Here is a 17,699-nt window from a genome sequence, read left to right as displayed (position 1 = left end):
TCAATAAAGGCTGAAATAAAAGACTAAGTAACAGTCATGTATAGCAGCACACAGGCTTGCCACAGTACATGTAGACAACCTTCTCAGATAATTTTTCTTTTCTCCAGAATCTTGTTCACTCCAGATGAAAGCATTCTAAATTTTAAATGTGATCAGGCTGCTGGGATGGATTGTCAAAAATTTCATTGTCTTATCATGTTTTCAAAACCTATGTTTTGGGAACTACAGTATATTGTCATACAGTTTAATTGTTTTATTCTGAAGAGCAGCAACAGACCACTCTGGAGACACTTTAAGATTATATGTGGAAAGTGATGCGTGCCTCGGGTCAGTGGTTAAATTTTCAGAGAAGCTCTTTTGCGCAGAGCAGTCAATATGTGTCTTTTATCAATGAGCGCCAATCTTATTGATCCAGAGTGCTGCCTCTTACAATCTGCAGTTCTGGAGACAAAATCAGTCTCTATGACATTCCTCCTACAGGATGCCTTTAGGAAACACTCTGTTAAAAACAATCTATCCTATTCCCTCTTCATCATTTTTTACTGTCTCTGTAAATGAAAGAATCATTAATCTACTGTAGTACTGCAGTGCAAACGAGCCTTCCAACTGGGACATTTAAATACAAATAATCAGAAAGACATTAACAACCGAGGAAAAAACACAGCTTGAATGTGTATATGATGAGTAAATCATATTAAATTGAAAATGAGAACCTCAACAGTAAAGTCAATAAACTGGGAACACACACATAGGCCTTAACCAAGCATAAAATGGCAACAGACCAAGTGTGGCTCTTTGCATTAGATTTTTTTCTCTTACTGACTGAAGTGCCATCTTTAGCAGCAGTAGCTAAAGTTCCCTAAAACGACTCTTTCTGCTCTTCATCGTGATTATGCTCTTGCCACAGCATGCTTCTCACCCTCACACTATTTAACACACTACCGTAATAAATGCTCCATACTGTTGGCACAGCCACTTAAAAGTAAGCGAACGAGGGAAGATGGCAATGTGCTTCAGAAAGAAGAGTGAAAGCTTTCATTAACAGCCAAGCCTTTAGATCTTCTCTCTGTTCCCAGAGGAACATACTTTCCCTTTTGCTATCTCTTTCCTCCTTTCTCGCGCTCTGTGAACAGTGGGCGTGCAGTGGAAAGTGCTTTGTCAGGCCGCAGCCCTATGTGTGTGTGTGTGTGTGTGTGTGTGTGTGTGTGTGTGTGTGTGTGTGTGTGTGTATGTGTGCATGTGTGTCTGGGTTATTATTAAACCAGCCATTATTTTGCAATGCATGTGCTGTGCTGAGATAAGTACAGGTAAAAAGTTACGTAACGCACAGGCTGAATACCGAGAGAATACTGCAGTTAAAAGGACACATTGCAGCTGTAACTCTGTTAGGTTGATGATAAGTGCTAAAAGAAGCTGAAAGTCCTCACTTCCCCACTTTAAGACCAGCCGCTGCCTTTGTTTAGTTACACTTTTTATAATACTTTGCTTTAGTGAGCCTCTTACTAGACTGGGAAACATAAAGGGACCCAGAAAAGTAAAGCGCAGTGAACATAAAGGTGCTCAATTTGCATTTTTCCCTAATGAGCACCTTAATGTTGCTGTGCTTTATTGTTGAGTAACAGCCTTTTATTTCAGCTTCTAATATTAGCTTTTATGAGGGGCAGCTATTTTGTTACGGTCATAATGTTCAGTGTCTTTCATATAATAGGAGAACTGGGCGTCGTGATTTTGTTACAGTTTTAATGACGAACCCTCATCCTCTTAAACAACCAGACTTGTCTGGCACTTGGCAAGAATTATTTGTAAAAAAAAAAAAAGAAAAAAAGAAAAAGACAATCCTGAATAAAAAGAAATCATTTAGAGTCTAGGGAAAAAGTTGTTTGAAAACAGCTTCACAGATACTTTCCTGTCCACAAACAAAACACAAATATGTCAAAACACATAAAACATGCTTGAAATAATTTTCAGTTAATCTTCAGCAAAACAAAAAAAAAATTCACTCAGACCGTGGTCCTTTCTAATCTTCTAATCTAAGGTACTGTTCTACCTGTCATTTTTTTTTTTTCTGAATCTGTAGTTTGTCAGACGTCTCGGAAAGAGATGTCATCTCATTGTACTATCTAAGAAATCTGGATTGACCTTAGATTCACACAGCAGAAAGCAGGGAGTCTTGCAATGCCTCGAAAATGGTGCAGAATAATGTATGTGCTTGCTTTATTTCTGTCTTTCCTTCTGTCAGGCTAATTAAACAGAACAGGTTGTGGGAAGGCTGGGAGACAGAAAGGAAAAGCTGTCAGGGATGATGCTGGCAAAGAGAGAAACAGTGCTGTAAAGAGAGAGAGAGAGAGAGAGTGCATATATGTGTGTGTTTTGTGTGTGTGTGTATGTAATGCAGAGGCAGGCTGAATGAAAGCTTGTTGCGTTGAAGAGACTGCGTACAAATGTTTGCTTCCAGAGCTGCATATATCAAAAGTGTCTGATTTGAATACTAAGACGGAGTAACAATAAGACAGCACTAACAGTATGCTTCAGCAAGAAAACCCCAAACAAAAACCGGCAGTAAAAGCAGCAAGAATGTAGTGTGAAGTGACAATCAAAAAAACATGTGGGCTTGTGTGTAGACATGCCAGATCGTGCACACACGTGTACCCCATTTCCCTTTCACACACACATTCAAGCACACACATGCATTATGCAAATGTTCGTGTAGACACGTCGTCTACATGCTCACCTCCCTGAAGCAGTAGGAAGTGTCTCATTAAAAAGCAGCCCAACAAAAGGCCTCCCAGCCAGACTCTTTTAAATGTTACTTTCAGGTGGCGGTCAAAAAACATTGCCTAGGAAACCACAGAAATGTCAGCACACGCAGCATGCCATGTGGTAGCGTGTGGCCGTCAGCTTGTGCAAGCCTCACAGCTTGAGACTTGGGATATGATACCCTCACATATTACTGGGAACAATCACCATCCCCAACCCCCATGCACACCGACACAGAGACACACACTCACCATTTCCACAAACACTATTTCCACATCAGCAGGCAGGAGCGCACCAATACAATATCTTCTTTCACTCATGAAAAAAGGAAAACAAATTACACTTCTGCCTGACAGCGGCAGAACGCAGGGAGGCCAATGAAATCTAGCTGTTCCATCACGACTCGCTTGCATAATGCGATGCCAGCAATAGCAGCTGTCACACATGGAATGCGCATCACTGTCACGCAACATTTCCGACATCAAGTCACGGGGACCGGTTTCCCAATCTCACTATGAATGCATCTAATATTTGTGTGTCTAAGCAAGACAAAAAGGTATTGCCTGTGCAAGGAAGACCATGCAAGATTTTCTAAAGGCATTTAGAACTGTATGTGTATCAATGTCCTGCCTGAAGTTGAAGACAGTAGAGATAAACATAGCCTGTGTTTTGTTTGTGCTATTTTGGCCCCTCAGGTGGTTCGCGTGGCGTAGGCTTCATTCGCTTTGATAAGAGAATAGAGGCTGAAGAGGCCATCAAGGGCCTAAATGGACAGAAGCCCTCCGGAGCAGCCGAGCCCATCACAGTGAAGTTTGCCAACAACCCGAGCCAAAAGACAAGCCAGGCCCTTCTCTCACAACTCTACCAGTCTCCCAATCGCCGCTATCCTGGGCCCCTGCACCACCAAGCCCAGAGGTTCAGGTAAAGCCAGCCAGACAGGCTGCAGACCACCAACTTCTTTACTAAAGCTATCAATCTGCTATAATTCTACTATATAGTGTCTTTAGAGTCCTTTAATAAATTGGTGGTTACTTTGTTATTATTAAGACGAGATGAGACTGGAAAGCAGTTACACATTTACTTAAGTAGCATGATGGAAAAAATGCACATGTTCCAATCTTAATTGCATAAATGAAATTAAATAAAAACACTAATAGATTAGATGAATCTTACCCCTAAATTGGCTTAATATATAATACATTGGTATCATTTTTGCCTTAAAAACAGAATGTTCTGTAAAGAAAATACACAACTTATAGGTGTAGTTTTTCCATTCTAGAAAATGCTTTTGGTTTATCAGTACATTATGGCCACAGATTTTATATCAAGCTTGACACTAAATGATTACTGTTTGAAAAAGGAAAGAAAACGAGCGATAGAACATAAAAACGTAGTGAAGAGCTTGTTATAAAAGATAGTGGTCCTTCATAATGTTTCCATGAAGATTCTGTTTTATCTCACATCATGTTCTATCTCCTCCATTTCACCAGTCCCCATTAGCAACTGTCTACAGCAGGCTAAATTATGCACTTTTTATCAATATGATAAAAAATGAGTTGGAATTAGTAATGCGGTGTTAAAATCTCACTCACAAACAAAAGCCTCACTTATTTAAATAAAATAAAAGAAATGTATTTCTATTTAACTCACCTGTTGGTTTGTCATTTAAGGAATTAGGATCACGTGTTTGCACAAACGTGTCATGTTTACCAATTACCACTGTACAGTAATGCCAGTGACAGTAATCAGTAATTAATCCCCTTTTGCATCACAAAACAATTAGAACTGAATAGATTTGAAAATCATATCTTACATTTGCATTAATTACATAGCTGCACAAAGGTGCTATTGTGTTGTCTTTGTTAGCAGACACACCATGAAACTGGGCTTAGATAGGCTAGCAAATATCTCATACACAGAAGCCTCCTATGCACCTCCAAATAACTTTTTTACTTATAGTGCAACCTGCCCAAATAATCATGCTGCCTCAAAAAAGCCTAAATCGTTTTACTGTTAGTTAGTTTGTCAGTTAGTTAGTTAGTACACTGTAGTAGTTGTTGTAGTATACATTTGTTATAGCCATCAAACATATCTGTTTACCCCTCAGGCTGCATGTGCATTTTGTGATGATATATTTTGTATTTACAAATTTCATAAAACACTTTTTACACTTTTTTGTTAGAAACACAAAGTTCAGAAAAGTGTAGTGGCTACAAGAAGTTTAGTTCAAAATAGTTTTTACTGCTTTTTTTCTGTTCTTTCTGTTCTAGAGTCATATGGTGTTACCATGATAAACATGCATGCTATATCCCTCTTTTCTTACTTCCTTAAATTATTTTCTATTTTCCAAACTCCTTCAATTATTTCAGTTTTTGCCATTATACATTCATATACTGCTTAATGCATGCTAACCAGTGCTTGCTCTCTCTCTCTCTCTCTCTCTCTCTCTCTCTCTCTCTCTCTCTTTTCACACACACACACGCTCATTCTCTCTCAGTGTTAAACTAAACTTTTTTTTTACTTCTGAATTACAACAGATGTCACTCCTACTTTTAAAACACTGTCACCCAACTGCCCATACAGCCCAGTCCTCCCTCCTCTTTTTGTCATTCTGTCATCCCCTCATCCTCCCACTCTTTTCCATTTCAACTAAATGCCACCATGTATGTTAGACGAGTAATGGCTATGCAATTTAACGTACATTAATATGACATTTGAACCACATTCTGAATGACTTTCCGGCATTTTAGCTTCACCATTTTTTTCTCAGTGACTTTCTTTACATCATCCCAAATGGCCATGCATTTCTTAGCATTCTGCATGTACAAGGCTCACGGTATTACTAGGTACAAAGACTTTTTGAACTAAAACCGCTTTCCATTAACGACTTTTTCAAGCCAATTTAAAGTTTGTAATTACTTAGTTGGTCTCGTATAAGACCACATTGAAGGCTTGCATGTAGTATCGTAATGAAATTATTATAGTAGGGAGATGTCTTTGACTGTGTTCACATAGGTGAGGTGGCATGAAGGCAGTGGGTTTTTTTTAGTGCCAGTTTAACATTCTGGAATATTCAAAAAAATCTGATTTGATTTATTTTTTGGTGATCCTACATCAGATACATAGCTGAATATAATCAGAACAAAGTGACAAAATCTGACGCTGTTACAAATCTAGCATAATATCGGTATTTGTGGCACAAGTAAATAATATGCCTTGTGGATGATTTTGGAATTGTGTCAACAGAGCAGGGTCATGTTCACATGGACACTTACAAATACAGATATGAAAGATCAGATCTGAAAAGTACAATTGTACGTTAGGCTTTTAATGTGAACTTTATCCATATGGCCACATTGTGTGTGAGAATGTACATGTAAGGAAAAGTTTGAATTGCAGGAAAGCGTTAATTAGCCCTGTCGACCATCTTGACGAGGCTTAATAGGGACATAAGACAAGGGCAGGCCTCATGAGGGATGGAGGTCGAGAAGTGGCCAAACAGACGGGAACCCAAAATGAGAGTGACTGATGGGGATGAGAGTCTAATGCATTAGCCCAGCAGGTCACCAGGGCTAATGAACAGACTAGAGAGAGAGAAAGAAAGTACTAGAGAGAGAGAGAGAGTGAGAGAGAGACAGTGAGAGGGAGAATCACCTTGATTTAATATCCTATTATGTCCTGCCTCAAACTTCATTCAAATGTCATATTAAATTACTGAACTTTCCCCTTGCGCAAAAAGATGTAAACCTCTGGAGACAATGTCATTCATACTGCCAGCATATCATCATCTACATGAGCCTGAACATGCCATGAATTTATTCTTTAGTAGTTAATTTGATGTTAATAAATTTTCTTTGTGTCACATTGCTTCAAATATGTTTTCAATCATCTGTTACAAATAGGAAACCATTACAATGAGAACCCTCAGCATACCAGATAATACACTGGTCACTCAGTTGTGGTTAAATTGGTGGATTTTAACAACAAAAATATGAGATATATTTCAAATATTAACTTCAGATGGCAGCTTATCTTAGATAAAAGGCAGATATGATTAGTCTTTGATTTTGTTAGCAGAATCTCAGGTACACAAAAGATTCTAGTAGACACAGCAATTATATATCGAAGGAATACATTTGAGACAGCTAGAAAAGTGCTTAGATTATAACAACACTAGACTTATAGCCTTAGGCTGTATTAGCTGTGTCTCTGAGTCAGGCATCAGGTGGGCCTTCCAACTTTGAGTTAGTGCCTGATACTTGGCTATCATAGTGGTTGAGTCTGCAACATGCCTGATGGGGCTGAACAGTGTAATGGGCCATTGCTGGATGGGCATCTTCTTCAGCGAGTCAGGGTTTTAGCATTAGTTCCACTGGGTGAGTAGACCATCTGCCTTGCATTAACATCAGAACCCTCCTTCTCTTCACAGGCTGGACAATTTGCTTAATATGGCCTATGGCGTTAAGAGGTAATTAAACTTCACCGAATGCCAGATGTCCATGTTGAAAAAATTATTTATTTTTCATTTGATTCTTCATTTTTTGAAGTCACTTGCATCTGATTCAGTTCAAGGTTTTTCCCTGTCTCTTAAGTTTGATTTTAACTTGATTCTGCTTGATTTCAAACCACCAACCACTCTAGTCTTTACAAATATCCAAATTACCTTTCATAATTTTGGTGAAGAGTATACATTGTTTGATTCTGATGACTGCAGATTTTTGAGTTTTTGGTATTTTCTGTGTTTTACTATGTGTAACTTATATTGAGCTGTGGCTACCACAGGATTCAGGGTCTCAAGCCCAAACTCCGCTGAGCTTAGCACCTTCATAGTTACAGCCAAGCAATTTACAACTATTCCAAACTCCTGTAAGCCCTGCTGCAGTAATATAGACAGGCCTAAATCCCTCAGATGGCTTATGGGTATAACTAAATCTATTTGCCTATTCCTTATATTTTCACAGAATTCTTACAGATCAAGCATCTGCAAAAGTTCTTCCTGCAAGCTATAAATCTGCTTTGGAAGTAAATTAAATGACAAAAATTGTAAAGGGGGCAGTGTTGGTCAGTGAGTCTTAAATGTTCCCTGCCATTTCGATATAAACGCTTACCCCGGCACCTTTAATGTTCTGTCCTAGTTTTGGATGGAGAGGATAAGAGTAAGGCGGAGGGAGGTGAGAGTTCTCCTGGATCCCTGCAGGAAACAAGTGTTTCACTGCAGCTAGCACAACCTCTGATCACCTGGGTTTTGCTCATGTACACTTTTGCTCTTTTTGTGCTTATGATTTATTTCAATATTTCAGCATTTCCTCCACAAAATGTATGTATTATCATGGAGGATGTTGCCCTTAATGTGACTGCAAATGCAAAACTCCAAAACCAAGATTTGCCCACCACAAAGTACTCTCACCTACTTTATAAAACCAACAAATGCTGCCTCTTGAAAATGCACAACACAAATTATTGCAGTGGGAGGTTTGTGTATTTCTACCCTTAATGTCTTTGTAGTTAATTTGTTCAGCGTAGTCAAACACTTGTGGTGGGGAGGGGAAAAAAATGCAATAATTGTGAAAGCCAGAAGGTGAATCAAACAAACTCATACAATAAAACAATATATGCAAACAAGGTAGAGAGTGTTTGAAGTGACAGTCTGCCTTTCAAAACAGAAAGACGAAGCATGTAGATTATTTTCTCCGATTGTGATTAGCTGTCAAAGTAGCGGAGACAGCTGTGCAGAAATCACACGATCCTGTTTTCTTCTCAAGGGAGGGCGGGGCTGAAGGAGATGCTTTGCTTTTCATGGGGTGCATGGCTGGAGGTAATTAACAAAGGAATTCAAGCTTGTGGAAGTGAGCAGCAGCAGGTGAAGGTGGACCGTACGGGAGGGTCAGTCGCTTGTTGCTATGCAACTCCTTGTCCAACAGTTCGATGTGCGAGATAGAACAGAGCATGCTCGGCCCTGCTGGAGCAGACAGGAGCCTCCTCCACTCTCTTGTTAAGCTGAGCTGGCCCTCGCATACTTGTTCTGAAGATGACTGGCATCCAAATTACTATGCAGCCTGTTTTTTGTCCTCCCCACCTTTTCTTCTCCGGGATGAGTAATGGCGCTGGATTCATTATTTACACAGAAACACACCGTAATTGAAGTTATGAGATGGTTGCTTGTCAGGGAACTTAAGCAAGCTGATGCGCTATTATACGCCTTGTTTGCATAATGAGACATGGCCGGCGCGACACAAAAGGGAGAAGAAGCAGGCGTATCGACTTTGTTGGGGCACGGCAGCAAAGACACAGATGAAATATCTGAGCAATTCTTGGCAAAACAAGAAGCAGGGAATTGGCTGGCCCTGCAGTCTGCACAACGTTATCGATCACAGTCATACACTGCGGAGCTGCCCGGGGTGTGGGTGGAATACACTCTGTTCCCAGCACCAGGCACCTAGAAAGCATCGCTTGCATTTTCCACCCGCTGACTGCTGCTTTCGATCTCCCACCCCCAACATGCACACACACACGAGCGTGCATAACCTTCTACTTGCTACCCACAAAGGTTTCAGCAGAGACATCTGATCTGCAGCAAAGCGGAAATCTCAATTAAAGCACCCCCAATAATGCCTATAGTCATTCCTGGAGAGGTGGCACATGAAATGAACCTTTTATCCAATTTACCTTTTATTTAAAGTGGAAATTTCTTTTAAGCGGAAAACCAATTAAGTGAAGTCAACTGAGCATTCAAATCTCTGTATCAAGAGAAAGAAAAGGGGCAGAAAAAGGAAAGATTACAAGAGGAATGAGAACAGATTTACTCAGTTGCATTCCAAATCTCCAATGAATTTGGGAGGTATTAATGTGACGAGTTCCTGCAATTTGTGCTCTCCAATAGAGCCACTCAGGAAGGCAGAGTGAAAGAAAGGAGCTTGTATCTGAATGAATAGTATTTTTATATGGCCCTCCCACAGTCTAGAGTACAGCCTTTTCAGACTACATACAAAAGCGTCTTCCTTTCAGTATAAAACATATTGAAATTCTAAATCGTCGTAAATCAGAAGCAATAGATTCAAAGATGCTAACATAACATCAGGGCAGCATGTAGTGTTAATGTGGTGTTCTAATGTGCCAGTGAGGCACAGCCTTGTGTGTTAATCCTGGTGCAAAAGCTAAGGTCATTCAGCCAGCTCTTTCCAATCATGCATGTTTCCAAAGTGCAAAAACAGAGCTCTCACTCTTATTCTTTTTCTCTCTCTTTTTCTTTTTCTGTCATTTTCAGGTTCTCTCCCATCACCATAGATAGCATGACCAGTCTAGTAGGGATGAACATTCCCGGGCACACCGGCACTGGCTGGTGCATCTTCGTCTATAACCTGTCTCCAGACTCAGATGAAAGTGTGCTTTGGCAGCTGTTTGGGCCGTTCGGTGCCGTCAACAATGTCAAGGTGATCCGAGACTTCAACACCAACAAGTGCAAAGGGTTCGGCTTCGTCACCATGACGAACTACGATGAGGCGGCTATGGCTATCGCAAGTCTGAACGGGTACCGGCTGGGTGACCGCGTTTTGCAGGTCTCCTTCAAGACCAACAAGACCCACAAGTCCTGAACTCCCTCCCCACTGTTGTGTAGCCCCGCCAAACACACCACTACTAACACCCACCTCAGCCCACACAGCTAGTCTACAACAGACAGGAACACAACCAATCCACCAACTAAACAGGACTGGATATGGCTTATAATATAACTTTGGACCTATAAGCCAATGTTGCCTAAGTATTACGAAATTGAAAATGGAAAATATTAATGATTTGGAAGACCTGTAAATGGTACAGGCATTCTGTTGTATATCCTTTCGGTTCTAGTGGTTGTTCCTTTGATTTCTCCTCTCTGTAAACAGTAGCAAAACCAGACCGCCCTTATTTTAAAGAAGAGAATGCCTTTCTTCTGATTGTACTCTCTTGATTCAGGTTTTCCTTTTGTTCTCTTTTAAATCCGGATCCACTGTCGTTAGTATAACACCTCCCTGGGAAGAGACTGGGAGGGGGCTCTTTTAAAAAAAAAAAAAGAAAAAAATCGGTGATCATTCATTCATTTGTTTTGGTGTATATTATTAAATCCCCCAAGTAAATTAACAGGGATGACACCATCCCTTTTCTCTAACAGAAAAGAAATTTCTAACATTGTTTTGTTTTGTACTGCAAACAGAACACATCTTTCCTCACGAGGGATTGGGAGATAGGGAGAGGGAAGGGATGGGTTTGCACTCCTGTTGAAAAAACAACACACACACACATACACTGTTGCCAAAGAGAAGATCTCTTTGCTTGAAAATGTGTTTAGAAAAAAAAATTTAAAAATAAAGAGAAAGAAGATCTATTTTTATAAATAATGATTAAAAGAATAATTATTGCAGAATTTTTACAAGAATCTGGATTTGAAAAAAAGAGAAAAATATTTTGACTGGCTAATTAGGGGTTGGGGGAGGGGTCAGGTGCCACCTTGTCTTGTTCGTTCTGCCGTGGTACTTTTTAGGATCAAAGGTTGTTTGTTTTTCGGGGAGAACCAGATTGGCAATGGTTTTGTAGACGGATGGTTTTATCAAGGATTGCAAATTCAGGCAGGTAATTTTTCATAGCACGTAATTGTTCAACAGCGATCCCCTGTAGGCGAGGGATAGGGTCTTCCCAGGCCTGAGGCATCCTCACAGTCAAGAGCCCAAAGTAAGGCCACGCATTGTCCACTCATTTTCTTTCCATCATCAGTCTTTGGGATATCAGTAATACATGCGCACACTTCTCCATTTAGAAAACATACATTGTTATGGTTCCTTTCGCTTTGATTTTGTGATATTGCATTCGAGATGTAATTCCTTTAGCGATCAACTGTAGGTGCTATATTACATGGGTCACATATCTTAACTATCCAAGTTTGTTGTTCTGTGTGCTATTTAGAGAACAAAAAAAGAAACTTCAATGTTGGCATTAAATTGAGCTGCTGTTTTTCGGTTTGTTTACTTCAATTGCCGGCCCCCATCTGGTTCACAACACTGATACCAGATGAGCAAATCTGGGCTTTGAAAGAATCACTTAACAAGTTTTCTTTGGCTTGCTGACATATAGGTTACTTGCTGAGTGTACAGCGTTTGTCAAAAATTAAATGATAATTAGCTAGTTTTGTTAGTCTAGTATTTGTTTCCTCAAAAAGGATCTATTACAAATGTGTCTTTCTTTGTTGTGTACAAATAGATGATATATAGTCTACATTTGTTTTACAATATCTATATCTATCTGAGTTGTCACTGTTTTTTGTTCAAGCTTGTCCTTTTTTTCATATGAAAACTTTATGAAGTGATGGTTCAGTTACTTAGAAAACTCGTGAGGAATCCTGTTTAATATGTTGTCATGTCGCTTGTGGAAAAAAAAAAAGAAAAGAAAAATTTTACTCATTTTTTTTTTCCGTTTACCGCCGCGGCAAAAGAAACCTAAAAAAAATAGCTTCTTGGAAATATGTATTTATTTATTGATTGATTGATTGTTTTATTGATTACATTATTTATTTAATCTTGGATTATTTATTTATTTATTTGTTGTTCTGTTGTCTGTGTTTTTGTGTGATTCTGGTACAGGGAGGGGGTGTTTCTGAGCTAAAGGGAACAAACGACTAGGGGAGATGCTCTTCCATTAGTCCTGTGCACTGAGAAATTTTAGTACATTTGTGCTTTGTACCAATATATCAAAATTACAATATAAAAAAGTTTAAAAGTCAAAAACGAAAAAAATGTCAAGAGGGTGAGGCTCTTCCCTTATTACTAGAAACAGTTACTCGCTATGCATAACCTAGTCAATAGTTAAATTTGCTATTGCTTTTTTCTTGTCTTGTTAAACATAAATCTTTAAATCTTTTTCAATAAAGTTTAGTCTTAATAGAATGTTATAACAGTTGTTCTGGTTCAATATAACCTGTGATAAGTTTGTGTAGTTTTAAAAGCCGCTTCCCGCCCTCCCTCCACACACTACCGTTGCTTTGTGATCCAACTTTATGCAAAAATGTGGGTCTTAAACATAGTTTCTCATGGATTTGTATGGCATCCAATGTTTTAGGCTCAGCTGCCTTGAGTTAATTAATTATATGGTATGTCAATTGTTTGAGTATTGTTCATTGCATTGGACCAATCAGTGGAGATTATTGTAATTTAACCTTGATTTAAACTAATTCCGCCATTTGCATATGACATCACAACTCCAAAAAAATAAAAAAGGAAAAAAAATTCTAATAAAAAGACATTGACGATGATTGTACTGGTTGAAGTGAAATAGCTATAAGAAGATGATATTTGATAGATGACACCCATTATATATTTTCTAAGATATAGTCTATTTTGAAAGGTAAATTTAGTGAATGGCTCTATGAGAGTACGGCATCAGCTCATGTTGAGATAGAACTTCTGTGAATGTTAGAGAACTTTAGATATTTAGAAGCATTCATACACAATTTCTCATTCATCCATTTGTTCAGAAATCAATCCATCCTCTGCTCCATGTGCTGAGCAGTAGCACAGACCTCCTCAGACCCCACCGCAGGTGGGAGGTTAAATTATGCAACGACCCCGGTAGAATGTTGTTCTGATGTATGAAATAATTTCCTACGTCACTTCCTCCTTTTCACTCATGGCATCACCCTTCATTAGTCTGTGGGATTGAATATGTAAGAAAGTGTGTGTGTATGTGTGTGTGAGTCTGTGTGTGTCTGTGTGTGTGTGTTTGTGTGTGTGCATGAATGTGGGGTGGGGGGGTGAGGATGTTTGGAACATGGGGCCATGCCTCTGTGGTATGTGCCCAAATTGCTGTGGCTCACTTTCTCCCCCCGTAGCGCCTTATAGTGGCAGCCTGCCAATAGGAAACCAACAGCCAGTAGTGTAGGAGGGAAGGCCAAGTGAGGAACAAGGCTCTTGTCATTTTTCATTTTCTCCTGAAGATGTGTTTGTTTACTATCTGAGAATCTATAAATCTTTAAAGACAAAAAAAGATTAAAAAAATGTTCACTGGACCAAGCTGGTCTCTCCTATTTATGTTATTACTTAACTATCAATTATTGATTATTGTTATTATGATTACTATTATTCTTATTATTCTTATTATTAATCAAATTACTGCGATGAATGACTTCATGTTATCCTTGCTAGTTTAGGTCATTTCTGAAACTGGAAAACAAAATATGGAAAAAAAAACTTGCTGTAAATGTTTTTTTCTTTTTCATAAACTGTTGTGTTTGAATTATTTGTACTTTTGAATGTTGGGACAATAAAATGAGGTGTTGAAAGCTGTGTGGTCTTATGTGGTGTTTAAAGCCATCCTTTGTTCGAGTTTCCTTTTGCTCATTACTTGAACAACTGTTAAAATGTCCCTGAAATCTCACAGACTCAAAAAGCCAGACCTTTTAGGTATTCATGGAAGATCTGCTCTACCTGCAACCCTGGCGGAACTAAATGTCACTCGAGCTATTGCTTTAGATATGAATTTAATGATTTATCAAAATGAGTATAAATGCCATGGTTGCCAAGGTCAAAATCAAAGGCACAGAAGATATCTAGTGCATTATTACATTAATACACTTTCCTTAGTCAATAATAAATCACAGTCAGCTTGAGAATTTGAAAGAAGTGTGTGAGCATAGTGCCCCCTGCATATCTTCTAGAGAATTATTACAAACATACATGCCTTTTTACTAAATATATACAATCTACTAAACCCACTTCCCCATTTCAGCCTAGTGCATTATCAGTATATAATAAAATAGTCAGATGATTAATAACACAGCAATACTAATTAACACCAGGCCATATTGGGCAGTTATGAGAAACTAAATGATACTTGTGATGACTGAAGCCGTTTGCTCGGTGTGTGATTTGCGCAGCAGGTGAGGTAGGAATGAAGGAGAGGACAATGAGGGAGATAAGTGGCCTGATAAAGTCCTTCAGTCTGTCCAAGCCTCTCCACACTGTTAGAGATTTAATGAGGTGAAAGTCTCATGAACACAAAGATGTGGCAATATGAGTCACTCGGCACCCCCTCCCTCTCCGGTGCACAGATGTTTAAGTGTTAATGCAACAGGCAAGCAAATGGCAAAATATCCAGCACATTTGCAGCTCGACAGACGTCTTAAGGCGATGCACATATGCAATAACAATAAGTAAGGTTTCCATTTTATAATGCTTCCAATGCTCATAATTTCTTTTCAAACAGACTCCTTAATATTTGAGAAAAAAATACTGACAAATTAAACAACACGCATAATCGGAGAGACAGTACAACTCCTTCAAGCTGATATTTTAGTATATAAGTAGTTTATAGTTTAACGTTCAGATGACATCCTCCTACACAACATAGTATGTGTATGTGTATGTGTATGAGTATGTGTTCTGGATGCATTTCATTATTAAAGATGGACATCAAAATATAGCACGCTGGAAAATAGGAATAGAAAATCGGAAGAAAACCTACTACAGAATTCTCCTACAATACAGAAAACATTGCAAGCATTAAATCATTTATTTAATGCATAACATGTAATGAGCACTTTAGTAGTGCAGGCACCGAGCACTGAGGCAGGCTATACACTTCACTCTGTATGTGTTAGTTGAACATACTACCCATCTTAACATACTGGTAAGCTTATACATACTGTACAATGTGTTATACAGCATATATTATGTCTTTTTATTTACTTTAATCTTTTTCATTACAAATTTCTGGATGCTCTTTATATAGAAAATGCTAGAAGAGTCTGAATGTCAACTGTTCCTCTGCATATTGTGTCTGAAAAATAAGCCATTGATTTTGATGCTGTAATAAAGCGATGAAATGGTTTGATTGCAATAAAGCAGTGAAATGTACACACAGGTGTACAGAAGCACTGAAACAAATCCTGCTCTTCATCATTTAAAAAAGGGGATCAATCTATCTTACTAGAAGTGATAAAAATCTGGCTACAAATAAAAAAACAGATCTCAGGCTAATCAGGCGATTTATTGTAACATTATAAAATGTATATTTCACTTGTGCATATTTCACTGGGTAATTAATTCATGTATCTCTTTTAACAGTAGACTTTGTCACAAAACAGATTTACAGAAATCCTGGTCCAGATGTAGCTAATCTTTCCATAATGAGAAAGCATCAAGCAATGTGGCAAGGAGACAACCTTAGACAACCTGAGGATGAACCCTTGAGCGGATCTTGAAAGGGAGGCAATACTCTTCTGTGTGAAACTTAATAGTGGGAATACAACTCATTACAGCCAAGGCAAAGTAAATTTATTGTGCTAAAAGGCTGTTCAGTGTGAGCAGATTGTAAATAGGAGTCACAGGATCATAGGAACAGGACAGTATGATCACAGCAGCAGTTATTACAGGTACTACAGTAACCATGTGAGATTCTCCATCAAGGGTTGGACACAGGAATAAAATCGTTTTGGAAAGTGTAAACCTTTAGTGTTGGATATCATCCACAGCAGCAGAAGGTGAGTCATGAGTGCAAAAAGCTCCAACAAAAATAGAACATCAGGATGAATCAGGCAAATCTGGAGAGCGAAAGAAACCATAGGATCTGGCACTAGCATCACACCAGGCAGCAGGAGTGTACAGGTGGATGATTAATGTTGGGCATCATATGTTTTATCATTCCATTGTCATAGATCTTCTTGTAGTGTTCATTTTTAATTTCTGAAACATAAAAAATATGCCAATCTGCACTGAATCCTCTGAAAACAAACAAACAAAAACCATTTACATTTACATTTGTGGTATTTAGCAGACGCCCTTGTCCAAAGAGACGTACAAAAGTGCTTTGAGTTTTTCAGCAATGAATAAATCTCCACTGGTACACCAGATTACAAACTTAAGATAAATCAGCCTACAACTTTTTTTTTTAAACAGCGCAAATTTGGAAAGTGTTAGTTTAAGTGTTTCAGTAAAAGGTAAGTCTTCAACCGTCGCTTAAGAGATAGCCAGAGACTCCGCTCTACGGACATCTAGGGGAAGTTCATTCCACCACATCGGTGCCAGAACAGAGAAGAGTATACTCACCTCTTAAGGTAGTAAGAGTCGAGCAGTGCTGGAGGATCTCAGACAGCATGGTGCAGTGCACGGTGTGATGAGGTCTCTGAGGTAAGATGGTGCTGGTCCATTTTTGGCCTTGTAGGCAAGCATCAGTGTTTTGAATCTGATATGTGAAGCTACTGGAAGCCAGTGAAGGGAGTGCAGCAGTGGGGTGGTGTGGGAGAATTTGGGAGAACGGAAGCTGTGGTATCTGAGGGAGGGAAAGAAAAGAGCATAGCAGTGGTAAGAAAACCCATGTGAGGATATGACCAATATTATAACATCAACAATAGAGTGGGTATAGAGGGAGAAAAGTAAGGGACCAAGTATCGAGCCTTGTGGGACACCAGTGGAGAGTCTGTGTGGGGCAGATGTGGACCCCCTCCATGTTACCTGGTATGAGCGACCTTCCAGGTAGAAAGCAAACCATTTCCATACTGCTTCACAGATACCGAGGCTCCTGAGGGTAGACAAGAGAGTCTTGTGGTTGATTGTGTCAAATGCTGCTGGTCACGGAGGAGCATTATACATACCCATATAACCACCAGCTCAATATGTACTTGTGAGCTTTGAACTAAACATAATATCTTCACTGTATCCAATGTTACTTGTTATAGACAACAAAACGCTAGCTCATTACACGCAGTTATGTAGTCCCCAATGATCTGGCAACTACACTTGTAGTAAGAAACATATTATGCTTACTACAAACAGTTCTTCATTATGGGTGTTTTCTCTACTTTTTACATCCTAAATGCTTTTTTTTTCATTATAAGATAGACCTACAGAGAGGCTTTACCTCCTTTAAAATATTTTGAAGGTCTTGTTAAACTGTCAAAGACTGATCAATAATAAGTTGAA

The 17,699-nt window shown here is 39.0% G+C and overlaps 1 protein-coding gene across 11 annotated transcripts in view; it reads left to right on the top strand.

Moving 5' to 3' along the window:
• Positions 1 to 14,066, top strand: part of elavl4 (ELAV like neuron-specific RNA binding protein 4) — a 67,139-nt gene extending 53,073 nt beyond the window's left edge. For 8 of the 11 annotated variants that reach the window (XM_046871139.1, XM_046871140.1, XM_046871142.1 and 5 more), the window contains 3 exons: positions 3,444 to 3,678; positions 7,187 to 7,225; positions 10,022 to 14,066. In XM_046871139.1, the coding sequence (XP_046727095.1) occupies positions 3,444 to 3,678; positions 7,187 to 7,225; positions 10,022 to 10,349 (602 nt within the window). In that variant the 3' untranslated portion in view covers positions 10,350 to 14,066. The remainder of the gene's footprint in view (positions 1 to 3,443; positions 3,679 to 7,186; positions 7,226 to 10,021) is intronic. The other 3 variants (XM_046871136.1, XM_046871138.1, XM_046871137.1) reach the window with 3 other exon arrangements.
• The last annotated feature ends 3,633 nt before the right edge of the window (positions 14,067 to 17,699 follow it).

The sequence above is a fragment of the Silurus meridionalis genome, chromosome 17, assembly GCF_014805685.1.
Source record: "Silurus meridionalis isolate SWU-2019-XX chromosome 17, ASM1480568v1, whole genome shotgun sequence".
In the NCBI taxonomy this organism is placed as follows: Eukaryota; Metazoa; Chordata; class Actinopteri; order Siluriformes; family Siluridae; genus Silurus; species Silurus meridionalis.
The sequence above is the reverse complement of the archived record's forward strand: the minus strand, read 5'-3'. Positions and strand labels throughout refer to the sequence as shown.